Source organism: Tinamus guttatus, unplaced genomic scaffold (genome assembly GCF_059628265.1).
Source record: "Tinamus guttatus ecotype Peru unplaced genomic scaffold, ASM5962826v1 Tinamus_guttatus_pri_ptg000056l, whole genome shotgun sequence".
In the NCBI taxonomy this organism is placed as follows: Eukaryota; Metazoa; Chordata; class Aves; order Tinamiformes; family Tinamidae; genus Tinamus; species Tinamus guttatus.
Window position 1 is genome coordinate 102,278 of NW_028288590.1, and position 27,073 is coordinate 129,350.

At 62.0% G+C, this 27,073-nt stretch overlaps 1 protein-coding gene across 1 annotated transcript; it reads left to right on the top strand.

Annotated features, from left to right (window-relative positions):
- Nucleotides 1–27,073, top strand: EPPK1 (epiplakin 1). Its single transcript, XM_088540118.1, has 3 exons — nt 1–16,612; nt 16,931–17,956; nt 18,275–27,073. Exons 1-3 carry the CDS (start codon nt 80–82, stop codon nt 27,071–27,073), a joined length of 26,358 nt encoding a protein of 8,785 aa, XP_088396244.1. The 5' UTR covers nt 1–79.

Below are 27,073 nucleotides of genomic sequence, written 5' to 3' on the forward strand. Positions count from 1 at the left end.
TGCTCTTCCCTCTGCAGCAACTCTCCAGGACAGTGTGGGAAGGCAGCGGTCAAGGCACAAACAGCACAGTGAGGCGGGGATGGAGGACAAGACCGTGGTGAATGGCCACTCAGGCCCCATCACTTGCCACCAAGACAGTCCAGGAGCAGCTGCCTCCTACCAGGACATTCTGACTTGCAAGCAGAAACCAGCTGCTGGCAAGGAAGTGCCGTGGATGGGCACTGCCAGCAGGCCCCTGACAGGGGCTGGCAGCATTGCTGGAGCATATGTAGAGGCTTCAAAGAAGATAATGACCTTCTATGATTCCACCAGAGAGCATCTTCTGGGCTTGGATCCAGCACTCTGTCTCCTTGAGGCCCAGGCAGCCACTGGCTCCATCTCTGACCCTGTGAGGAGCAGGCAGGTGTCTGTCACAGAAGCTGTGAACCTGGGGCTGGTGGGGCTGGAGCTCAAAGAGAGGCTGCTCGCTGCGGAAAAAGCTGCCACTGGCTTCATGGATCCTTACACAGAAAAGAAGATCCCCCTGTACCAGGCCATGCAGAAGGACCTGATTGGGAGGGAGCAAGGCATCCGGCTGCTCGAGGCCCAGATTGCAACTGGAGGCATCATTGACCCAGACACTGGCCACCGGCTTCCAGCAGAAGTTGCCTGTGAGAGGGGATATTTAGATGAAGAAACACTGCAGCTCCTCTCTGACCCCAGCAATGAGGACAGCAAAGGGTTCCTGGACCCCAGCACCATGGAGAAAGTCACCTATCTGGAGCTTGTGAAGAGGTGTGTTACTGATCCAACCTCGGGCTACCTCCTCTTGCCTCTGAAAATCACATTCCCAGCGCTGGGAGGAAGGGTGAGCAGCAGAGAGCTGCTGGACTCCGGCATCATCAGCTCCAGTGTGTTCAGAGATCTTGAGGAGGGAAAAGTGTCTGTCCAGGAGGTAGCAGAGAATGACTCTGTCCAGCAGTTCCTGCATGGGACAAGGAGCGTGGCTGGTGTTGTTCTGCCTTCTGGTGAGCGGAAGAGCCTCTACCAAGCACTGAGAGAGCATCTCCTCGTGCCTGGTGCTGCACTGATGCTCCTACAGGTCCAGGCCTCCATTGGCAGTCTGACAGACCCCATAAAGAACAAAAGTTTCTTGGTTGATGAGGCTGTCAAGACTGGTCTCGTTGGCCCAGAGCTTTATGAGAAACTGTCTTCAGCTGAGAGATCCATCACCGGGTACAGGGATCCCTGCACCGGGGAAACACTTTCCCTGTTCCAAGCCATCAGGAAGGGCTTCATCCCCAGGGACCACGGTATTTGCCTTCTGGAGGCTCAGATGGCCACGGGGGGCATCATCGCTCCAGGCAGGCACCTCCGTGTCCCCACAGACACAGCTTGCAGGTGGGGCTACCTGGACGAGGCCATGAGGCAGCTCCTCTCCAGTCCTACTGATGACATGAGAGGGTTCTTCGACCCCAGCTCCCAGGAGAAGCTTACCTACACGGAGCTGCTCAAGAGATGTGTCACCGATCCAGACACAGGGCTTCTCCTGCTGCCCCTTTGTGGAGACAGTGGAGAGGAGCCCAAGGAAAACTGCCTCTTCATTGATCGCAGAACCCAAATAGCTCTGGAAAGCACAAAGGTGCCCGTTGCTTTTGGTAAATTCAAGGGAAAGTCGGTTTCTCTCTGGAAACTCCTCTTCTCAGATTTCATGCCAAGGGAGAGAAGAGTCACTCTCACCCAGCAGTACTGTGCAGGAGCACTCTCCACGCAAGAACTCGTTAAGATGGTCAGTGCCACTGTTGAGGAAATGGCTTCCACTGCTAATGTCACCTTTGAAGGCCTGAGGGACAGGGTTACAGCTGACCAACTCCTAAGTTCTGAAATCATCAACAAAGACTTATTTAAGAAGTTGAAAGAGGGAGAAACATCAGCCAAAGAAGTTGTCAGCATGGACACAGTCAAGAAATACCTGGAAGGGACAGGAAGCATTGGTGGGTTACTACTTCCTGACTCCCAGGAGAAGATCAGCATCTACCAGGCAAAGAGGAAGGGGCTTTTAAGGCCAGGAACATCACTGATCCTCCTGGAGGCACAGGCTGCCACTGGTTTTATCATTGATCCAGCTGCCAACAAAAGGTATTCTGTGGATGAGGCTTTAAGAGCAAATGTCATTGGCCCAGATGTGTATGACAAGCTGCTGACTGCTGAGAAATCAGTCACTGGCTACAGAGATCCATACTCGGGGAACAAGATCTCCCTCTTCCAGGCCATGAAGAAGGAGTTCATAGTGAAAGAGCATGCTATCCGTCTGCTCGAGGCCCAGATTGCCACCGGCGGCATCATCGACCCTGTCAATAGCCACCGCATCCCTGTGGAGGTGGCCTACAAGCGGGGGTACTTTGACAGGAAGATTAATTTGATCCTTTCTGATCCCAGTGATGACACGAAAGGTTTCTTTGACCCCAACACACACGAGAACCTCACATACCTGCAGCTGAAGGAGAAGTGCATCACGGAGCCATCTACCGGGCTCTGCCTCCTCCCTCTGAACAGTAAGAAGCGTCAGTTCATCGATGAAGCCACCAAACGGGTGTTTGGGAACTCCTGGATGCGTGTCAGGTTTGGGCGGTTGCGGGGTGAGAGAGTTTCTGTGTGGGAGCTGCTGAACTCTGAGTACTTCAATGAGGGGAGGCGTCGAGAAATATTCAACCACTACCAGCTGAGAAAGCTCACGCTGGAGCAAATCAGGGTTTTGTTAGAGGAAGAAATGAAAAAATGGGCTCCCATTAGATTCCCGGCCATGAGAGGCAGTGTTAATGCTTATCATCTGATGGAAACGGGTGTCATAGACAGGGCCCTGTTTGAGAAGGTGTTGGAGGGATCTGTCAGCCCGGAGGAGGTCCTGCGCATGGACTCTGTAAGAAAGTACCTCTATGGCTCTGGCAGCATTGGGGGGATTGTCCTCCAGCCATCAAACCAGAGGATAAGCATTTATGAGGCCATGAAACAGAATCTCATGGTGCCAGGAATAGCCCTGCCCTTGTTGGAGGCCCAGGCTGCCACAGGTTTCATCATTGACCCAGTGAACAACCAGAAACTCTGTGTAGATGATGCTATAAAAAAAGGACTAATTGGGCCAGAAGTCCATGAGAAGCTGCAGCACGCAGAAGGGGCTGTAACAGGCTATAAGGATCCTTTCACAGGCAAGAAAATACCCCTCTTCCAGGCCATGAAGAAGGGCTTAATCGCTGACAAACAGGCTCTGCAGTTAATGGAGGTGCAGATGGCTACAGGAGGTATCATCGACCCAACATGTGGCCACTATATTCCCGTAGAATTTGCTCAGAAGCGGGGCTGTCTGGATGAGGACACAAGCAAGGCCCTTTCTAAACCCAGTGACAACATCAGAGCCTTCTGCCTCCCAGACAGCAAAGAAGCTGTGACCTATGCTGAGCTAATTCAGCACTGCCAGAAGGATGAGACCTCTGACTTCCATTTGCTGCCTCTGCCACAAACAGCTGTTCCAATTTACACTGATGAGCAAATCCAACGGCTTTTCAAGGAGACCATGGTGAAGGAAAAAGGGCTCTCCCTCTGGGAACTGATCCACTCTGGGTATTTCACTAAGGAGCAGAGGAGTGACTTTGTGGAGAAGTACCGCTCTAAGGAAATGTCTCTAGAGCAGCTCGTTGCTCTTGTCCTTAAACTCGTTAGAGAAATGGAAATGAAAGCGCATACTCACATCACCCTGGAAGGCTTGCGAGGCAGTGTCCCTGCTGTCTGGCTGCTAGATGCTGGTATCATTACTGAGAAGATCTTTGAAGAACTGGTCCAGGGCATAAGAACTCCCGAGGAAGTGTCTGCAACGGCAAGTGTGAAGAGATACCTGCAGGGCACAGGTAACATTGCTGGGGTGTTTATACAGGCATCCAAAAAGAAGATGAGCTTCTACAATGCCATGAAAAACAACCTTCTCCTCCCTGGCATAGCACTGAGGCTGCTAGAGGCTCAGGCAGCCACAGGATACCTGACTGACCCAGCAACCAACCAGAAACTCAGCGTGCAGGATGCTGTCAAGGCTGCTGTTGTTGGTGAGGAGCTCACTGAGAAACTGCTTCTAGCAGAGAGAGCAGTGACCGGCTACAAAGACCCCTACACAGGGAGCTCCATTTCTGTCTGCCAAGCACTCAGGAAAGAGCTAATCCCCCTGGGTGATGCTCTTCCCTTGCTAGAGGCCCAGCTGGCTGCAGGAGGGATCATCGATCCCGTTCACCACCATCACCTTCCACTCCAGGCTGCATACAGATATGGTTTCTACGATGAGGACCTGAACCGAACCCTCTCTCAGTTAAATGACAGCACCAGAATCTTTTTTGATCCAAACACAAAGGAGAACGTGACTTACCAGCAGCTGAAGGACAGGTGCATTCCTGAGGCCGAGACAGGCCTCTGGCTCCTACCACTGTCAGAAAATGCACTGTTCTGTGTGGACGAACAAACAATGGAGGTGCTCAAATCTGTGACTGTCTGTGTCAACATTGGGCGATTCAAAGGACAGACAGTGTCAGTGTGGGACCTTCTCAACTCTGAATACATCTCTGACAGCAAAAGAAGAGAGCTAGTGCAAAAATACAGAGATGAGAATACTGAAGTGTTGCAGGAAATAATAACAATTGTAACCACAATCATCAAAGAGACCGAGACACAAGGCAAGAAGTTTGCATTTAAGGGTCTGAGAAAAAGGGTATCTGCCAGTGACCTCTTCCAGTCTCATCTGATAGACAAAAAAACACTTGATGAGCTCCATCAGGGAAAGAAAACAGTCGAAGAAGTTACTGAAATGGACTCTGTCCGCAGATACCTGGAAGGAAGCAATTTCATTGCAGGAGTCCTTATACAGCCAAGCAATGAGAAGATGGGCATCTACCAGGCCATGAGGAAGGGCATCCTGAGGCCAGGAACAGCACTGGTGTTGCTGGAGGCACAGGCTGCCACTGGCTTCGTCATTGACCCAGAGAAAAACAAGAAGTTTTCCGTGGAGGAAGCATTAACTTCAGGTCTAATTGGAATAGAGATTTTTGAAAAGCTGCTCTGTGCAGAAAGAGCTGTGACTGGCTACACAGACCCATACACAAAAGCTCCAATGTCTCTCTTTGAAGCCATGAACCAAGGACTAATTGTGAAGAGCCACGGCATCCGCTTGCTCGAGGCCCAGATCGCCACTGGTGGCATCATTGACCCTGTGCACAGCCATCGTGTCCCTGTGGAGGTGGCCTACCAGCGTGGCTACTTTAATCAGGAGATGAACCAGATCCTCTCCGACCCCACGGATGACACCAAAGGCTTCTTTGACCCCAACACACATGAGAATCTCACCTACATGCAGCTTCTGGAGAGATGTGTCCAAGACTCAGAGACTGGGCTATACATGCTCCAAGTTGTACAGGAAGGGGGAAGATACTTCTACATTGATGAGTCAACAAGACAGTTCTTGCAGTCAAAGCCTGTCAAGGTGAAAGTTGGAAAGTTTAAGGACCAAACAGTTTCCATCTGGGAGATTCTCTGCTCTCATTACATCTCCGAGCAGAAAAGAAAAGACTTAGTAAAACAATATAAATACAAAACCTTAACACTGGAAGACCTTATAGCCCTTATCCTCAAAATAATTGAGGATACAGAACAAAGAACAGAAGCCCTTAAGGTTAAAGGTCTACGGGAGGACGTGTCGATATCAGAACTGTTTAACTCTGAGATACTTGACAAGAAAACTCTGGATCGGCTGCAGGATGGAAGTCTTACTCTCGACAGCCTCACAAAGATGGACAATGTCAGAAGGTACCTGGATGGCACAGGATGCATCGCCGGTGTTCTGCTCCCATTAAAGAAAGAGAAGATGAGCATTTACCAGGCCCTGAAGAGGGGCCTCCTCACCGAGCAGTGTGCACTGGGGCTGCTGGAGGCACAGGCTGCCACTGGTTTTCTCATTGACCCACTGAGAAATAAGAAGTTCTCTGTGGATGATGCCATCTCAGCTGGGCTAGTGGGCAAGGAGTTACATGAGAAGCTCCAGTTAGCAGAGAAAGCTGTGACGGGATATACTGATCCACACACAGGGAAGAAAATATCCCTTTTCCAGGCCATAAAGGAAAAGATAACAACCAAGGAGCATGGTATTCAATTGCTTGAGGCCCAGATTGCCACTGGTGGCATCATTGACCCCGTGCACAGCCACCGCGTTTCTGTAGAAGTGGCCTACCGGAGAGGCTACTTGAATGAAGACATGTTTCTCCGAGTTTCTGATGCAGATCATGGCAGCAAAGGATTTATAGATCCAAATACTAATGAAAAAATGAGTTACAGTCAGCTCCTGCAGAGATGTTCGAAAGACAGAGAAACAGGATTCTACTTGCTGCAAGTTATGGAAAAAGAAGAAGACTATTTCTACATTGATGAGCGCACAAAAAATATACTGCTATGCACCATGGTACAAGTGCCTGTTGGAAAATACAAAGGACAGATGCTATCTTTGTGGGAACTGCTCTGTTCTGAATACATCACGGAGGAGAAGAGGAAAGAATTGGTGAAAAAATATAAACATGACTCCCATAATATTCTACAACAAATCATTGATACAATACTGAATATCATTAAAGAAAAAGAGGAGGGACGAAGTGATCTTTGGTTCCAAGGTATTAGACAACAAATAACAGCATCAGAACTTCTCAGTGCACAAATAATCACAAAAGAAACAATGGAAAAGCTGCAGGAAGGAAAAGAGACAGTACAAGATATAGCTCAAAAAGATAGTGTGAGAAGATACCTTGAAGGAACTGGATGTATTGCTGGCGTTCTGGTGCCGTCCAAGGTCGACCCTGCCAAGGTGGAGAAGATGAGCATCTATCAGGCTATGTGGAAAGGCATCCTTAGGCCAGGGACAGCACTGGTGCTGCTGGAGGCGCAGGCTGCGACAGGGTTCATCACTGATCCACTCAAAAACAGGAACCTCTCAGTGGACGAAGCCATCTCCTCGGGGCTGGTGGGGAGCGAGCTACAGAAAAAACTTCTCTGTGCAGAGCGAGCTGTGACAGGCTACAATGACCCAGCAACTGGACAAAAAATCTCCCTCTTCCAGGCCATGAAGAAGGAGCTCATCGTCAAGGAGCACGGCATCCGCCTGCTCGAGGCCCAGATCGCCACCGGCGGCATCATTGACCCCGTGCACAGCCACCGCGTGCCCGTGGAGGTGGCCTACCGGCGCGGCTACTTCGACCAGGAGATGAGCCACATCCTCTCCGACCCCACCGACGACACCAAGGGCTTCTTTGACCCCAACACGCACGAGAACCTCACCTACAAGCAGCTCCTGCGCCGCTGCGTGCCCGACCCGGACACGGGGCTCCTCATGCTGCAGCTCATGGACAAGGGCTCCGTGCTCTACCAGCTCACCGAGGAGGCCCGCAAAGCCCTGCAGGCTGCCCGCACCACCGTCAGCGAGGGGCTCTTTGAGGGCCAGAGCGTCACCGTGTGGGAGCTCCTCTTCTCTCGCTACGTCCCCGACCACCGGCGCCAGGACCTCCTCAGGAAGTACAAGGCGGGGACGCTCACCATCCCGCACATGATCACCGTCCTCACCGCCATCATCACCGGCACCGAGGGCCGGGACCACAGCGTCGCAACGGCCGTCCAAGCGCCGCCGTGCCGCCAGGCCCCGGCCTTGCCCGAGAACGGCCACGCCACGGGCTCCCAGCGCGAGCAGGAGCGGGAGCGGGAGCTGGAAGCGGCCCTCAGGTCCCGCACCATGGAGGTCTCTGCGGGCAGCTTCCAAGGCAGGAAGGTCTCCTTGTGGGAGCTCCTCTTCTCCAAGTACGTCTGCGAGGCAAAGAGGCAGGAGCTGCTGGGGAAGCTGCGCGACGGGAGCCTCACGCTGGACGAGCTGGCACGCCTCCTCACCGTCCTCATCGAGGAGACGGTGCAGAAGATGAGCAAGGTGAAGTTTGAGGGCTTCCGCAGGCAGGTGAGCGCCTCGGACCTCATGGACTCGGGAATCCTCGACACGGCCACGCTGGCCGACCTGGTGCAGGGCTCCAAGACCGTGAAGGAGGTGACGCAAATGGACTCTGTCAAGCGCTACCTGGACGGCACGGGCTGCATCGCCGGCGTGCTGGTGCCGTCCAAGGCCGACCCTGCCAAGGTGGAGAAGATGAGCATCTACCAGGCCATGTGGAAGGGCATCCTGCGGCAGGGCACGGCCCTGGTGCTGCTGGAGGCGCAGGCTGCCACGGGCTTTGTCATCGACCCGCTCAAGAACCAGAAGCTCTCTGTGGACCAAGCCGTCTCCTCGGGGCTGGTGGGCAGCGAGCTGCACGACAAGCTCCTGTCGGCAGAGCGAGCCGTCACGGGCTACACCGACCCCTACAGCGGGGAGCAGATCTCCCTCTTCCAGGCCATGAAGAAGGAGCTCATTGTCAAGGAGCACGGCATCCGCCTGCTCGAGGCCCAGATCGCCACCGGCGGCATCATCGACCCCGTGCACAGCCACCGCGTGCCCGTGGAGGTGGCCTACCAGCGCGGCTACTTCGACCAGGAGATGAGCTACATCCTCTCCGACCCCTCCGACGACACCAAGGGCTTCTTTGACCCCAACACGCACGAGAACCTCACCTACAAGCAGCTCCTGCGCCGCTGCGTGCCCGACCCGGACACGGGGCTCCTCATGCTGCAGCTCATGGACAAGGGCTCCGTGCTCTACCAGCTCACCGAGGAGGCCCGCAAAGCCCTGCAGGCTGCCCGCACCACCGTCAGCGAGGGGCTCTTTGAGGGCCAGAGCGTCACCGTGTGGGAGCTCCTCTTCTCTCGCTACGTCCCCGACCACCGGCGCCAGGACCTCCTCAGGAAGTACAAGGCGGGGACGCTCACCATCCCGCACATGATCACCGTCCTCACCGCCATCATCACCGGCACCGAGGGCCGGGACCACAGCGTCGCAACGGCCGTCCAAGCGCCGCCGTGCCGCCAGGCCCTGGCCTTGCCCGAGAACGGCCACGCCACGGGCTCCCAGCGCGAGCAGGAGCGGGAGCGGGAGCTGGAAGCGGCCCTCAGGTCCCGCACCATGGAGGTCTCTGCGGGCAGCTTCCAAGGCAGGAAGGTCTCCTTGTGGGAGCTCCTCTTCTCCAAGTACGTCTGCGAGGCAAAGAGGCAGGAGCTGCTGGGGAAGCTGCGCGACGGGAGCCTCACGCTGGACGAGCTGGCACGCCTCCTCACCGTCCTCATCGAGGAGACGGTGCAGAAGATGAGCAAGGTGAAGTTTGAGGGCTTCCGCAGGCAGGTGAGCGCCTCGGACCTCATGGACTCGGGAATCCTCGACACGGCCACGCTGGCCGACCTGGTGCAGGGCTCCAAGACCGTGAAGGAGGTGACGCAAATGGACTCTGTCAAGCGCTACCTGGACGGCACGGGCTGCATCGCCGGCGTGCTGGTGCCGTCCAAGGCCGACCCTGCCAAGGTGGAGAAGATGAGCATCTACCAGGCCATGTGGAAGGGCATCCTGAGGCAGGGCACGGCCCTGGTGCTGCTGGAGGCGCAGGCTGCCACGGGCTTTGTCATCGACCCGCTCAAGAACCAGAAGCTCTCTGTGGACCAAGCCGTCTCCTCGGGGCTGGTGGGCAGCGAGCTGCACGACAAGCTCCTGTCGGCAGAGCGAGCCGTCACGGGCTACACCGACCCCTACAGCGGGGAGCAGATCTCCCTCTTCCAGGCCATGAAGAAGGAGCTCATCGTCAAGGAGCACGGCATCCGCCTGCTCGAGGCCCAGATCGCCACCGGCGGCATCATCGACCCCGTGCACAGCCACCGCGTGCCCGTGGAGGTGGCCTACCGGCGCGGCTACTTCGACCAGGAGATGAGCCACATCCTCTCCGACCCCACCGACGACACCAAGGGCTTCTTTGACCCCAACACGCACGAGAACCTCACCTACAAGCAGCTCCTGCGCCGCTGCGTGCCCGACCCGGACACGGGGCTCCTCATGCTGCAGCTCATGGACAAGGGCTCCGTGCTCTACCAGCTCACCGAGGAGGCCCGCAAAGCCCTGCAGGCTGCCCGCACCACCGTCAGCGAGGGGCTCTTTGAGGGCCAGAGCGTCACCGTGTGGGAGCTCCTCTTCTCTCGCTACGTCCCCGACCACCGGCGCCAGGACCTCCTCAGGAAGTACAAGGCGGGGACGCTCACCATCCCGCACATGATCACCGTCCTCACCGCCATCATCACCGGCACCGAGGGCCGGGACCACAGCGTCGCAACGGCCGTCCAAGCGCCGCCGTGCCGCCAGGCCCCGGCCTTGCCCGAGAACGGCCACGCCACGGGCTCCCAGCGCGAGCAGGAGCGGGAGCGGGAGCTGGAAGCGGCCCTCAGGTCCCGCACCATGGAGGTCTCTGCGGGCAGCTTCCAAGGCAGGAAGGTCTCCTTGTGGGAGCTCCTCTTCTCCAAGTACGTCTGCGAGGCAAAGAGGCAGGAGCTGCTGGGGAAGCTGCGCGACGGGAGCCTCACGCTGGACGAGCTGGCACGCCTCCTCACCGTCCTCATCGAGGAGACGGTGCAGAAGATGAGCAAGGTGAAGTTTGAGGGCTTCCGCAGGCAGGTGAGCGCCTCGGATCTCATGGACTCGGGAATCCTCGACACGGCCACGCTGGCCGACCTGGTGCAGGGCTCCAAGACCGTGAAGGAGGTGACGCAAATGGACTCTGTCAAGCGCTACCTGGACGGCACGGGCTGCATCGCCGGCGTGCTGGTGCCGTCCAAGGCCGACCCTGCCAAGGTGGAGAAGATGAGCATCTACCAGGCCATGTGGAAGGGCATCCTGAGGCAGGGCACGGCCCTGGTGCTGCTGGAGGCGCAGGCTGCCACGGGCTTTGTCATCGACCCGCTCAAGAACCAGAAGCTCTCTGTGGACCAAGCCGTCTCCTCGGGGCTGGTGGGCAGCGAGCTGCACGACAAGCTCCTGTCGGCAGAGCGAGCCGTCACGGGCTACACCGACCCCTACAGCGGGGAGCAGATCTCCCTCTTCCAGGCCATGAAGAAGGAGCTCATCGTCAAGGAGCACGGCATCCGCCTGCTCGAGGCCCAGATCGCCACCGGCGGCATCATCGACCCCGTGCACAGCCACCGCGTGCCCGTGGAGGTGGCCTACCGGCGCGGCTACTTCGACCAGGAGATGAGCCACATCCTCTCCGACCCCACCGACGACACCAAGGGCTTCTTTGACCCCAACACGCACGAGAACCTCACCTACAAGCAGCTCCTGCGCCGCTGCGTGCCCGACCCGGACACGGGGCTCCTCATGCTGCAGCTCATGGACAAGGGCTCCGTGCTCTACCAGCTCACCGAGGAGGCCCGCAAAGCCCTGCAGGCTGCCCGCACCACCGTCAGCGAGGGGCTCTTTGAGGGCCAGAGCGTCACCGTGTGGGAGCTCCTCTTCTCTCGCTACGTCCCCGACCACCGGCGCCAGGACCTCCTCAGGAAGTACAAGGCGGGGACGCTCACCATCCCGCACATGATCACCGTCCTCACCGCCATCATCACCGGCACCGAGGGCCGGGACCACAGCGTCGCAACGGCCGTCCAAGCGCCGCCGTGCCGCCAGGCCCCGGCCTTGCCCGAGAACGGCCACGCCACGGGCTCCCAGCGCGAGCAGGAGCGGGAGCGGGAGCTGGAAGCGGCCCTCAGGTCCCGCACCATGGAGGTCTCTGCGGGCAGCTTCCAAGGCAGGAAGGTCTCCTTGTGGGAGCTCCTCTTCTCCAAGTACGTCTGCGAGGCAAAGAGGCAGGAGCTGCTGGGGAAGCTGCGCGACGGGAGCCTCACGCTGGACGAGCTGGCACGCCTCCTCACCGTCCTCATCGAGGAGACGGTGCAGAAGATGAGCAAGGTGAAGTTTGAGGGCTTCCGCAGGCAGGTGAGCGCCTCGGATCTCATGGACTCGGGAATCCTCGACACGGCCACACTGGCCGACCTGGTGCAGGGCTCCAAGACCGTGAAGGAGGTGACGCAAATGGACTCTGTCAAGCGCTACCTGGACGGCACAGGCTGCATCGCCGGCGTGCTGGTGCCGTCCAAGGCCGACCCTGCCAAGGTGGAGAAGATGAGCATCTACCAGGCCATGTGGAAGGGCATCCTGCGGCAGGGCACGGCCCTGGTGCTGCTGGAGGCGCAGGCTGCCACGGGCTTTGTCATCGACCCGCTCAAGAACCAGAAGCTCTCTGTGGACCAAGCCGTCTCCTCGGGGCTGGTGGGCAGCGAGCTGCACGACAAGCTCCTGTCGGCAGAGCGAGCCGTCACGGGCTACACCGACCCCTACAGCGGGGAGCAGATCTCCCTCTTCCAGGCCATGAAGAAGGAGCTCATTGTCAAGGAGCACGGCATCCGCCTGCTCGAGGCCCAGATCGCCACCGGCGGCATCATCGACCCCGTGCACAGCCACCGCGTGCCCGTGGAGGTGGCCTACCGGCGCGGCTACTTTGACCAGGAGATGAGCCACATCCTCTCCGACCCCACCGACGACACCAAGGGCTTCTTTGACCCCAACACGCACGAGAACCTCACCTACAAGCAGCTCCTGCGCCGCTGCATGCCCGACCCGGACACGGGGCTCCTCATGCTGCAGCTCATGGACAAGGGCTCCGTGCTCTACCAGCTCACCGAGGAGGCCCGCAAAGCCCTGCAGGCTGCCCGCACCACCGTCAGCGAGGGGCTCTTTGAGGGCCAGAGCGTCACCGTGTGGGAGCTCCTCTTCTCTCGCTACGTCCCCGACCACCGGCGCCAGGACCTCCTCAGGAAGTACAAGGCGGGGACGCTCACCATCCCGCACATGATCACCGTCCTCACCGCCATCATCACCGGCACCGAGGGCCGGGACCACAGCGTCGCAACGGCCGTCCAAGCGCCGCCGTGCCGCCAGGCCCCGGCCTTGCCCGAGAACGGCCACGCCACGGGCTCCCAGCGCGAGCAGGAGCGGGAGCGGGAGCTGGAAGCGGCCCTCAGGTCCCGCACCATGGAGGTCTCTGCGGGCAGCTTCCAAGGCAGGAAGGTCTCCTTGTGGGAGCTCCTCTTCTCCAAGTACGTCTGCGAGGCAAAGAGGCAGGAGCTGCTGGGGAAGCTGCGCGACGGGAGCCTCACGCTGGACGAGCTGGCACGCCTCCTCACCGTCCTCATCGAGGAGACGGTGCAGAAGATGAGCAAGGTGAAGTTTGAGGGCTTCCGCAGGCAGGTGAGCGCCTCGGATCTCATGGACTCGGGAATCCTCGACACGGCCACGCTGGCCGACCTGGTGCAGGGCTCCAAGACCGTGAAGGAGGTGACGCAAATGGACTCTGTCAAGCGCTACCTGGACGGCACAGGCTGCATCGCCGGCGTGCTGGTGCCGTCCAAGGCCGACCCTGCCAAGGTGGAGAAGATGAGCATCTACCAGGCCATGTGGAAGGGCATCCTGAGGCAGGGCACGGCCCTGGTGCTGCTGGAGGCGCAGGCTGCCACGGGCTTTGTCATCGACCCGCTCAAGAACCAGAAGCTCTCTGTGGACCAAGCCGTCTCCTCGGGGCTGGTGGGCAGCGAGCTGCACGACAAGCTCCTGTCGGCAGAGCGAGCCGTCACGGGCTACACCGACCCCTACAGCGGGGAGCAGATCTCCCTCTTCCAGGCCATGAAGAAGGAGCTCATCGTCAAGGAGCACGGCATCCGCCTGCTCGAGGCCCAGATCGCCACCGGCGGCATCATCGACCCCGTGCACAGCCACCGCGTGCCCGTGGAGGTGGCCTACCGGCGCGGCTACTTCGACCAGGAGATGAGCCACATCCTCTCCGACCCCACCGACGACACCAAGGGCTTCTTTGACCCCAACACGCACGAGAACCTCACCTACAAGCAGCTCCTGCGCCGCTGCGTGCCCGACCCGGACACGGGGCTCCTCATGCTGCAGCTCATGGACAAGGGCTCCGTGCTCTACCAGCTCACCGAGGAGGCCCGCAAAGCCCTGCAGGCTGCCCGCACCACCGTCAGCGAGGGGCTCTTTGAGGGCCAGAGCGTCACCGTGTGGGAGCTCCTCTTCTCTCGCTACGTCCCCGACCACCGGCGCCAGGACCTCCTCAGGAAGTACAAGGCGGGGACGCTCACCATCCCACACATGATCACCGTCCTCACCGCCATCATCACCGGCACCGAGGGCCGGGACCACAGCGTCGCAACGGCCGTCCAAGCGCCGCCGTGCCGCCAGGCCCCGGCCTTGCCCGAGAACGGCCACGCCACGGGCTCCCAGCGCGAGCAGGAGCGGGAGCGGGAGCTGGAAGCGGCCCTCAGGTCCCGCACCATGGAGGTCTCTGCGGGCAGCTTCCAAGGCAGGAAGGTCTCCTTGTGGGAGCTCCTCTTCTCCAAGTACGTCTGCGAGGCAAAGAGGCAGGAGCTGCTGGGGAAGCTGCGCGACGGGAGCCTCACGCTGGACGAGCTGGCACGCCTCCTCACCGTCCTCATCGAGGAGACGGTGCAGAAGATGAGCAAGGTGAAGTTTGAGGGCTTCCGCAGGCAGGTGAGCGCCTCGGATCTCATGGACTCGGGAATCCTCGACACGGCCACGCTGGCCGACCTGGTGCAGGGCTCCAAGACCGTGAAGGAGGTGACGCAAATGGACTCTGTCAAGCGCTACCTGGACGGCACGGGCTGCATCGCCGGCGTGCTGGTGCCGTCCAAGGCCGACCCTGCCAAGGTGGAGAAGATGAGCATCTACCAGGCCATGTGGAAGGGCATCCTGAGGCAGGGCACGGCCCTGGTGCTGCTGGAGGCGCAGGCTGCCACGGGCTTTGTCATCGACCCGCTCAAGAACCAGAAGCTCTCTGTGGACCAAGCCGTCTCCTCGGGGCTGGTGGGCAGCGAGCTGCACGACAAGCTCCTGTCGGCAGAGCGAGCCGTCACGGGCTACACCGACCCCTACAGCGGGGAGCAGATCTCCCTCTTCCAGGCCATGAAGAAGGAGCTCATCGTCAAGGAGCACGGCATCCGCCTGCTCGAGGCCCAGATCGCCACCGGCGGCATCATCGACCCCGTGCACAGCCACCGCGTGCCCGTGGAGGTGGCCTACCGGCGCGGCTACTTCGACCAGGAGATGAGCCACATCCTCTCCGACCCCACCGACGACACCAAGGGCTTCTTTGACCCCAACACGCACGAGAACCTCACCTACAAGCAGCTCCTGCGCCGCTGCGTGCCCGACCCGGACACGGGGCTCCTCATGCTGCAGCTCATGGACAAGGGCTCCGTGCTCTACCAGCTCACCGAGGAGGCCCGCAAAGCCCTGCAGGCTGCCCGCACCACCGTCAGCGAGGGGCTCTTTGAGGGCCAGAGCGTCACCGTGTGGGAGCTCCTCTTCTCTCGCTACGTCCCCGACCACCGGCGCCAGGACCTCCTCAGGAAGTACAAGGCGGGGACGCTCACCATCCCGCACATGATCACCGTCCTCACCGCCATCATCACCGGCACCGAGGGCCGGGACCACAGCGTCGCAACGGCCGTCCAAGCGCCGCCGTGCCGCCAGGCCCCGGCCTTGCCCGAGAACGGCCACGCCACGGGCTCCCAGCGCGAGCAGGAGCGGGAGCGGGAGCTGGAAGCGGCCCTCAGGTCCCGCACCATGGAGGTCTCTGCGGGCAGCTTCCAAGGCAGGAAGGTCTCCTTGTGGGAGCTCCTCTTCTCCAAGTACGTCTGCGAGGCAAAGAGGCAGGAGCTGCTGGGGAAGCTGCGCGACGGGAGCCTCACGCTGGACGAGCTGGCACGCCTCCTCACCGTCCTCATCGAGGAGACGGTGCAGAAGATGAGCAAGGTGAAGTTTGAGGGCTTCCGCAGGCAGGTGAGCGCCTCGGATCTCATGGACTCGGGAATCCTCGACACGGCCACGCTGGCCGACCTGGTGCAGGGCTCCAAGACCGTGAAGGAGGTGACGCAAATGGACTCTGTCAAGCGCTACCTGGACGGCACAGGCTGCATCGCCGGCGTGCTGGTGCCGTCCAAGGCCGACCCTGCCAAGGTGGAGAAGATGAGCATCTACCAGGCCATGTGGAAGGGCATCCTGAGGCAGGGCACGGCCCTGGTGCTGCTGGAGGCGCAGGCTGCCACGGGCTTTGTCATCGACCCGCTCAAGAACCAGAAGCTCTCTGTGGACCAAGCCGTCTCCTCGGGGCTGGTGGGCAGCGAGCTGCACGACAAGCTCCTGTCGGCAGAGCGAGCCGTCACGGGCTACACCGACCCCTACAGCGGGGAGCAGATCTCCCTCTTCCAGGCCATGAAGAAGGAGCTCATCGTCAAGGAGCACGGCATCCGCCTGCTCGAGGCCCAGATCGCCACCGGCGGCATCATCGACCCCGTGCACAGCCACCGCGTGCCCGTGGAGGTGGCCTACCGGCGCGGCTACTTCGACCAGGAGATGAGCCACATCCTCTCCGACCCCACCGACGACACCAAGGGCTTCTTTGACCCCAACACGCACGAGAACCTCACCTACAAGCAGCTCCTGCGCCGCTGCGTGCCCGACCCGGACACGGGGCTCCTCATGCTGCAGCTCATGGACAAGGGCTCCGTGCTCTACCAGCTCACCGAGGAGGCCCGCAAAGCCCTGCAGGCTGCCCGCACCACCGTCAGCGAGGGGCTCTTTGAGGGCCAGAGCGTCACCGTGTGGGAGCTCCTCTTCTCTCGCTACGTCCCCGACCACCGGCGCCAGGACCTCCTCAGGAAGTACAAGGCGGGGACGCTCACCATCCCACACATGATCACCGTCCTCACCGCCATCATCACCGGCACCGAGGGCCGGGACCACAGCGTCGCAACGGCCGTCCAAGCGCCGCCGTGCCGCCAGGCCCCGGCCTTGCCCGAGAACGGCCACGCCACGGGCTCCCAGCGCGAGCAGGAGCGGGAGCGGGAGCTGGAAGCGGCCCTCAGGTCCCGCACCATGGAGGTCTCTGCGGGCAGCTTCCAAGGCAGGAAGGTCTCCTTGTGGGAGCTCCTCTTCTCCAAGTACGTCTGCGAGGCAAAGAGGCAGGAGCTGCTGGGGAAGCTGCGCGACGGGAGCCTCACGCTGGACGAGCTGGCACGCCTCCTCACCGTCCTCATCGAGGAGACGGTGCAGAAGATGAGCAAGGTGAAGTTTGAGGGCTTCCGCAGGCAGGTGAGCGCCTCGGATCTCATGGACTCGGGAATCCTCGACACGGCCACGCTGGCCGACCTGGTGCAGGGCTCCAAGACCGTGAAGGAGGTGACGCAAATGGACTCTGTCAAGCGCTACCTGGACGGCACGGGCTGCATCGCCGGCGTGCTGGTGCCGTCCAAGGCCGACCCTGCCAAGGTGGAGAAGATGAGCATCTACCAGGCCATGTGGAAGGGCATCCTGAGGCAGGGCACGGCCCTGGTGCTGCTGGAGGCGCAGGCTGCCACGGGCTTTGTCATCGACCCGCTCAAGAACCAGAAGCTCTCTGTGGACCAAGCCGTCTCCTCGGGGCTGGTGGGCAGCGAGCTGCACGACAAGCTCCTGTCGGCAGAGCGAGCCGTCACGGGCTACACCGACCCCTACAGCGGGGAGCAGATCTCCCTCTTCCAGGCCATGAAGAAGGAGCTCATCGTCAAGGAGCACGGCATCCGCCTGCTCGAGGCCCAGATCGCCACCGGCGGCATCATCGACCCCGTGCACAGCCACCGCGTGCCCGTGGAGGTGGCCTACCGGCGCGGCTACTTCGACCAGGAGATGAGCCACATCCTCTCCGACCCCACCGACGACACCAAGGGCTTCTTTGACCCCAACACGCACGAGAACCTCACCTACAAGCAGCTCCTGCGCCGCTGCGTGCCCGACCCGGACACGGGGCTCCTCATGCTGCAGCTCATGGACAAGGGCTCCGTGCTCTACCAGCTCACCGAGGAGGCCCGCAAAGCCCTGCAGGCTGCCCGCACCACCGTCAGCGAGGGGCTCTTTGAGGGCCAGAGCGTCACCGTGTGGGAGCTCCTCTTCTCTCGCTACGTCCCCGACCACCGGCGCCAGGACCTCCTCAGGAAGTACAAGGCGGGGACGCTCACCATCCCGCACATGATCACCGTCCTCACCGCCATCATCACCGGCACCGAGGGCCGGGACCACAGCGTCGCAACGGCCGTCCAAGCGCCGCCGTGCCGCCAGGCCCCGGCCTTGCCCGAGAACGGCCACGCCACGGGCTCCCAGCGCGAGCAGGAGCGGGAGCGGGAGCTGGAAGCGGCCCTCAGGTCCCGCACCATGGAGGTCTCTGCGGGCAGCTTCCAAGGCAGGAAGGTCTCCTTGTGGGAGCTCCTCTTCTCCAAGTACGTCTGCGAGGCAAAGAGGCAGGAGCTGCTGGGGAAGCTGCGCGACGGGAGCCTCACGCTGGACGAGCTGGCACGCCTCCTCACCGTCCTCATCGAGGAGACGGTGCAGAAGATGAGCAAGGTGAAGTTTGAGGGCTTCCGCAGGCAGGTGAGCGCCTCGGATCTCATGGACTCGGGAATCCTCGACACGGCCACACTGGCCGACCTGGTGCAGGGCTCCAAGACCGTGAAGGAGGTGACGCAAATGGACTCTGTCAAGCGCTACCTGGACGGCACAGGCTGCATCGCCGGCGTGCTGGTGCCGTCCAAGGCCGACCCTGCCAAGGTGGAGAAGATGAGCATCTACCAGGCCATGTGGAAGGGCATCCTGCGGCAGGGCACGGCCCTGGTGCTGCTGGAGGCGCAGGCTGCCACGGGCTTTGTCATCGACCCGCTCAAGAACCAGAAGCTCTCTGTGGACCAAGCCGTCTCCTCGGGGCTGGTGGGCAGCGAGCTGCACGACAAGCTCCTGTCGGCAGAGCGAGCCGTCACGGGCTACACCGACCCCTACAGCGGGGAGCAGATCTCCCTCTTCCAGGCCATGAAGAAGGAGCTCATTGTCAAGGAGCACGGCATCCGCCTGCTCGAGGCCCAGATCGCCACCGGCGGCATCATCGACCCCGTGCACAGCCACCGCGTGCCCGTGGAGGTGGCCTACCGGCGCGGCTACTTTGACCAGGAGATGAGCCACATCCTCTCCGACCCCACCGACGACACCAAGGGCTTCTTTGACCCCAACACGCACGAGAACCTCACCTACAAGCAGCTCCTGCGCCGCTGCGTGCCCGACCCGGACACGGGGCTCCTCATGCTGCAGCTCATGGACAAGGGCTCCGTGCTCTACCAGCTCACCGAGGAGGCCCGCAAAGCCCTGCAGGCTGCCCGCACCACCGTCAGCGAGGGGCTCTTTGAGGGCCAGAGCGTCACCGTGTGGGAGCTCCTCTTCTCTCGCTACGTCCCCGACCACCGGCGCCAGGACCTCCTCAGGAAGTACAAGGCGGGGACGCTCACCATCCCGCACATGATCACCGTCCTCACCGCCATCATCACCGGCACCGAGGGCCGGGACCACAGCGTCGCAACGGCCGTCCAAGCGCCGCCGTGCCGCCAGGCCCCGGCCTTGCCCGAGAACGGCCACGCCACGGGCTCCCAGCGCGAGCAGGAGCGGGAGCGGGAGCTGGAAGCGGCCCTCAGGTCCCGCACCATGGAGGTCTCTGCGGGCAGCTTCCAAGGCAGGAAGGTCTCCTTGTGGGAGCTCCTCTTCTCCAAGTACGTCTGCGAGGCAAAGAGGCAGGAGCTGCTGGGGAAGCTGCGCGACGGGAGCCTCACGCTGGACGAGCTGGCACGCCTCCTCACCGTCCTCATCGAGGAGACGGTGCAGAAGATGAGCAAGGTGAAGTTTGAGGGCTTCCGCAGGCAGGTGAGCGCCTCGGATCTCATGGACTCGGGAATCCTCGACACGGCCACGCTGGCCGACCTGGTGCAGGGCTCCAAGACCGTGAAGGAGGTGACGCAAATGGACTCTGTCAAGCGCTACCTGGACGGCACAGGCTGCATCGCCGGCGTGCTGGTGCCGTCCAAGGCCGACCCTGCCAAGGTGGAGAAGATGAGCATCTACCAGGCCATGTGGAAGGGCATCCTGAGGCAGGGCACGGCCCTGGTGCTGCTGGAGGCGCAGGCTGCCACGGGCTTTGTCATCGACCCGCTCAAGAACCAGAAGCTCTCTGTGGACCAAGCCGTCTCCTCGGGGCTGGTGGGCAGCGAGCTGCACGACAAGCTCCTGTCGGCAGAGCGAGCCGTCACGGGCTACACCGACCCCTACAGCGGGGAGCAGATCTCCCTCTTCCAGGCCATGAAGAAGGAGCTCATCGTCAAGGAGCACGGCATCCGCCTGCTCGAGGCCCAGATCGCCACCGGCGGCATCATCGACCCCGTGCACAGCCACCGCGTGCCCGTGGAGGTGGCCTACCGGCGCGGCTACTTCGACCAGGAGATGAGCCACATCCTCTCCGACCCCACCGACGACACCAAGGGCTTCTTTGACCCCAACACGCACGAGAACCTCACCTACAAGCAGCTCCTGCGCCGCTGCGTGCCCGACCCGGACACGGGGCTCCTCATGCTGCAGCTCATGGACAAGGGCTCCGTGCTCTACCAGCTCACCGAGGAGGCCCGCAAAGCCCTGCAGGCTGCCCGCACCACCGTCAGCGAGGGGCTCTTTGAGGGCCAGAGCGTCACCGTGTGGGAGCTCCTCTTCTCTCGCTACGTCCCCGACCACCGGCGCCAGGACCTCCTCAGGAAGTACAAGGCGGGGACGCTCACCATCCCACACATGATCACCGTCCTCACCGCCATCATCACCGGCACCGAGGGCCGGGACCACAGCGTCGCAACGGCCGTCCAAGCGCCGCCGTGCCGCCAGGCCCCGGCCTTGCCCGAGAACGGCCACGCCACGGGCTCCCAGCGCGAGCAGGAGCGGGAGCGGGAGCTGGAAGCGGCCCTCAGGTCCCGCACCATGGAGGTCTCTGCGGGCAGCTTCCAAGGCAGGAAGGTCTCCTTGTGGGAGCTCCTCTTCTCCAAGTACGTCTGCGAGGCAAAGAGGCAGGAGCTGCTGGGGAAGCTGCGCGACGGGAGCCTCACGCTGGACGAGCTGGCACGCCTCCTCACCGTCCTCATCGAGGAGACGGTGCAGAAGATGAGCAAGGTGAAGTTTGAGGGCTTCCGCAGGCAGGTGAGCGCCTCGGATCTCATGGACTCGGGAATCCTCGACACGGCCACGCTGGCCGACCTGGTGCAGGGCTCCAAGACCGTGAAGGAGGTGACGCAAATGGACTCTGTCAAGCGCTACCTGGACGGCACGGGCTGCATCGCCGGCGTGCTGGTGCCGTCCAAGGCCGACCCTGCCAAGGTGGAGAAGATGAGCATCTACCAGGCCATGTGGAAGGGCATCCTGAGGCAGGGCACGGCCCTGGTGCTGCTGGAGGCGCAGGCTGCCACGGGCTTTGTCATCGACCCGCTCAAGAACCAGAAGCTCTCTGTGGACCAAGCCGTCTCCTCGGGGCTGGTGGGCAGCGAGCTGCACGACAAGCTCCTGTCGGCAGAGCGAGCCGTCACGGGCTACACCGACCCCTACAGCGGGGAGCAGATCTCCCTCTTCCAGGCCATGAAGAAGGAGCTCATCGTCAAGGAGCACGGCATCCGCCTGCTCGAGGCCCAGATCGCCACCGGCGGCATCATCGACCCCGTGCACAGCCACCGCGTGCCCGTGGAGGTGGCCTACCGGCGCGGCTACTTCGACCAGGAGATGAGCCACATCCTCTCCGACCCCACCGACGACACCAAGGGCTTCTTTGACCCCAACACGCACGAGAACCTCACCTACAAGCAGCTCCTGCGCCGCTGCGTGCCCGACCCGGACACGGGGCTCCTCATGCTGCAGCTCATGGACAAGGGCTCCGTGCTCTACCAGCTCACCGAGGAGGCCCGCAAAGCCCTGCAGGCTGCCCGCACCACCGTCAGCGAGGGGCTCTTTGAGGGCCAGAGCGTCACCGTGTGGGAGCTCCTCTTCTCTCGCTACGTCCCCGACCACCGGCGCCAGGACCTCCTCAGGAAGTACAAGGCGGGGACGCTCACCATCCCGCACATGATCACCGTCCTCACCGCCATCATCACCGGCACCGAGGGCCGGGACCACAGCGTCGCAACGGCCGTCCAAGCGCCGCCGTGCCGCCAGGCCCCGGCCTTGCCCGAGAACGGCCACGCCACGGGCTCCCAGCGCGAGCAGGAGCGGGAGCGGGAGCTGGAAGCGGCCCTCAGGTCCCGCACCATGGAGGTCTCTGCGGGCAGCTTCCAAGGCAGGAAGGTCTCCTTGTGGGAGCTCCTCTTCTCCAAGTACGTCTGCGAGGCAAAGAGGCAGGAGCTGCTGGGGAAGCTGCGCGACGGGAGCCTCACGCTGGACGAGCTGGCACGCCTCCTCACCGTCCTCATCGAGGAGACGGTGCAGAAGATGAGCAAGGTGAAGTTTGAGGGCTTCCGCAGGCAGGTGAGCGCCTCGGATCTCATGGACTCGGGAATCCTCGACACGGCCACGCTGGCCGACCTGGTGCAGGGCTCCAAGACCGTGAAGGAGGTGACGCAAATGGACTCTGTCAAGCGCTACCTGGACGGCACAGGCTGCATCGCCGGCGTGCTGGTGCCGTCCAAGGCCGACCCTGCCAAGGTGGAGAAGATGAGCATCTACCAGGCCATGTGGAAGGGCATCCTGAGGCAGGGCACGGCCCTGGTGCTGCTGGAGGCGCAGGCTGCCACGGGCTTTGTCATCGACCCGCTCAAGAACCAGAAGCTCTCTGTGGACCAAGCCGTCTCCTCGGGGCTGGTGGGCAGCGAGCTGCACGACAAGCTCCTGTCGGCAGAGCGAGCCGTCACGGGCTACACCGACCCCTACAGCGGGGAGCAGATCTCCCTCTTCCAGGCCATGAAGAAGGAGCTCATCGTCAAGGAGCACGGCATCCGCCTGCTCGAGGCCCAGATCGCCACCGGCGGCATCATCGACCCCGTGCACAGCCACCGCGTGCCCGTGGAGGTGGCCTACCGGCGCGGCTACTTCGACCAGGAGATGAGCCACATCCTCTCCGACCCCACCGACGACACCAAGGGCTTCTTTGACCCCAACACGCACGAGAACCTCACCTACAAGCAGCTCCTGCGCCGCTGCGTGCCCGACCCGGACACGGGGCTCCTCATGCTGCAGCTCATGGACAAGGGCTCCGTGCTCTACCAGCTCACCGAGGAGGCCCGCAAAGCCCTGCAGGCTGCCCGCACCACCGTCAGCGAGGGGCTCTTTGAGGGCCAGAGCGTCACCGTGTGGGAGCTCCTCTTCTCTCGCTACGTCCCCGACCACCGGCGCCAGGACCTCCTCAGGAAGTACAAGGCGGGGACGCTCACCATCCCACACATGATCACCGTCCTCACCGCCATCATCACCGGCACCGAGGGCCGGGACCACAGCGTCGCAACGGCCGTCCAAGCGCCGCCGTGCCGCCAGGCCCCGGCCTTGCCCGAGAACGGCCACGCCACGGGCTCCCAGCGCGAGCAGGAGCGGGAGCGGGAGCTGGAAGCGGCCCTCAGGTCCCGCACCATGGAGGTCTCTGCGGGCAGCTTCCAAGGCAGGAAGGTCTCCTTGTGGGAGCTCCTCTTCTCCAAGTACGTCTGCGAGGCAAAGAGGCAGGAGCTGCTGGGGAAGCTGCGCGACGGGAGCCTCACGCTGGACGAGCTGGCACGCCTCCTCACCGTCCTCATCGAGGAGACGGTGCAGAAGATGAGCAAGGTGAAGTTTGAGGGCTTCCGCAGGCAGGTGAGCGCCTCGGATCTCATGGACTCGGGAATCCTCGACACGGCCACGCTGGCCGACCTGGTGCAGGGCTCCAAGACCGTGAAGGAGGTGACGCAAATGGACTCTGTCAAGCGCTACCTGGACGGCACGGGCTGCATCGCCGGCGTGCTGGTGCCGTCCAAGGCCGACCCTGCCAAGGTGGAGAAGATGAGCATCTACCAGGCCATGTGGAAGGGCATCCTGAGGCAGGGCACGGCCCTGGTGCTGCTGGAGGCGCAGGCTGCCACGGGCTTTGTCATCGACCCGCTCAAGAACCAGAAGCTCTCTGTGGACCAAGCCGTCTCCTCGGGGCTGGTGGGCAGCGAGCTGCACGACAAGCTCCTGTCGGCAGAGCGAGCCGTCACGGGCTACACCGACCCCTACAGCGGGGAGCAGATCTCCCTCTTCCAGGCCATGAAGAAGGAGCTCATCGTCAAGGAGCACGGCATCCGCCTGCTCGAGGCCCAGATCGCCACCGGCGGCATCATCGACCCCGTGCACAGCCACCGCGTGCCCGTGGAGGTGGCCTACCGGCGCGGCTACTTCGACCAGGAGATGAGCCACATCCTCTCCGACCCCACCGACGACACCAAGGGCTTCTTTGACCCCAACACGCACGAGAACCTCACCTACAAGCAGCTCCTGCGCCGCTGCGTGCCCGACCCGGACACGGGGCTCCTCATGCTGCAGCTCATGGACAAGGGCTCCGTGCTCTACCAGCTCACCGAGGAGGCCCGCAAAGCCCTGCAGGCTGCCCGCACCACCGTCAGCGAGGGGCTCTTTGAGGGCCAGAGCGTCACCGTGTGGGAGCTCCTCTTCTCTCGCTACGTCCCCGACCACCGGCGCCAGGACCTCCTCAGGAAGTACAAGGCGGGGACGCTCACCATCCCGCACATGATCACCGTCCTCACCGCCATCATCACCGGCACCGAGGGCCGGGACCACAGCGTCGCAACGGCCGTCCAAGCGCCGCCGTGCCGCCAGGCCCCGGCCTTGCCCGAGAACGGCCACGCCACGGGCTCCCAGCGCGAGCAGGAGCGGGAGCGGGAGCTGGAAGCGGCCCTCAGGTCCCGCACCATGGAGGTCTCTGCGGGCAGCTTCCAAGGCAGGAAGGTCTCCTTGTGGGAGCTCCTCTTCTCCAAGTACGTCTGCGAGGCAAAGAGGCAGGAGCTGCTGGGGAAGCTGCGCGACGGGAGCCTCACGCTGGACGAGCTGGCACGCCTCCTCACCGTCCTCATCGAGGAGACGGTGCAGAAGATGAGCAAGGTGAAGTTTGAGGGCTTCCGCAGGCAGGTGAGCGCCTCGGATCTCATGGACTCGGGAATCCTCGACACGGCCACACTGGCCGACCTGGTGCAGGGCTCCAAGACCGTGAAGGAGGTGACGCAAATGGACTCTGTCAAGCGCTACCTGGACGGCACAGGCTGCATCGCCGGCGTGCTGGTGCCGTCCAAGGCCGACCCTGCCAAGGTGGAGAAGATGAGCATCTACCAGGCCATGTGGAAGGGCATCCTGCGGCAGGGCACGGCCCTGGTGCTGCTGGAGGCGCAGGCTGCCACGGGCTTTGTCATCGACCCGCTCAAGAACCAGAAGCTCTCTGTGGACCAAGCCGTCTCCTCGGGGCTGGTGGGCAGCGAGCTGCACGACAAGCTCCTGTCGGCAGAGCGAGCCGTCACGGGCTACACCGACCCCTACAGCGGGGAGCAGATCTCCCTCTTCCAGGCCATGAAGAAGGAGCTCATTGTCAAGGAGCACGGCATCCGCCTGCTCGAGGCCCAGATCGCCACCGGCGGCATCATCGACCCCGTGCACAGCCACCGCGTGCCCGTGGAGGTGGCCTACCGGCGCGGCTACTTTGACCAGGAGATGAGCCACATCCTCTCCGACCCCACCGACGACACCAAGGGCTTCTTTGACCCCAACACGCACGAGAACCTCACCTACAAGCAGCTCCTGCGCCGCTGCGTGCCCGACCCGGACACGGGGCTCCTCATGCTGCAGCTCATGGACAAGGGCTCCGTGCTCTACCAGCTCACCGAGGAGGCCCGCAAAGCCCTGCAGGCTGCCCGCACCACCGTCAGCGAGGGGCTCTTTGAGGGCCAGAGCGTCACCGTGTGGGAGCTCCTCTTCTCTCGCTACGTCCCCGACCACCGGCGCCAGGACCTCCTCAGGAAGTACAAGGCGGGGACGCTCACCATCCCGCACATGATCACCGTCCTCACCGCCATCATCACCGGCACCGAGGGCCGGGACCACAGCGTCGCAACGGCCGTCCAAGCGCCGCCGTGCCGCCAGGCCCCGGCCTTGCCCGAGAACGGCCACGCCACGGGCTCCCAGCGCGAGCAGGAGCGGGAGCGGGAGCTGGAAGCGGCCCTCAGGTCCCGCACCATGGAGGTCTCTGCGGGCAGCTTCCAAGGCAGGAAGGTCTCCTTGTGGGAGCTCCTCTTCTCCAAGTACGTCTGCGAGGCAAAGAGGCAGGAGCTGCTGGGGAAGCTGCGCGACGGGAGCCTCACGCTGGACGAGCTGGCACGCCTCCTCACCGTCCTCATCGAGGAGACGGTGCAGAAGATGAGCAAGGTGAAGTTTGAGGGCTTCCGCAGGCAGGTGAGCGCCTCGGATCTCATGGACTCGGGAATCCTCGACACGGCCACGCTGGCCGACCTGGTGCAGGGCTCCAAGACCGTGAAGGAGGTGACGCAAATGGACTCTGTCAAGCGCTACCTGGACGGCACAGGCTGCATCGCCGGCGTGCTGGTGCCGTCCAAGGCCGACCCTGCCAAGGTGGAGAAGATGAGCATCTACCAGGCCATGTGGAAGGGCATCCTGCGGCAGGGCACGGCCCTGGTGCTGCTGGAGGCGCAGGCTGCCACGGGCTTTGTCATCGACCCGCTCAAGAACCAGAAGCTCTCTGTGGACCAAGCCGTCTCCTCGGGGCTGGTGGGCAGCGAGCTGCACGACAAGCTCCTGTCGGCAGAGCGAGCCGTCACGGGCTACACCGACCCCTACAGCGGGGAGCAGATCTCCCTCTTCCAGGCCATGAAGAAGGAGCTCATCGTCAAGGAGCACGGCATCCGCCTGCTCGAGGCCCAGATCGCCACCGGCGGCATCATCGACCCTGTGCACAGCCACCGCGTGCCCGTGGAGGTGGCCTACCGGCGCGGCTACTTCGACCAGGAGATGAGCCACATCCTCTCCGACCCCACTGACGACACCAAGGGCTTCTTCGACCCCAACACGCACGAGAACCTCACCTACAAGCAGCTCCTGCGCCGCTGTGTGACCGACCCAGATTCTGGTCTTTATTTGCTGAAAATTTTACCAAAATAA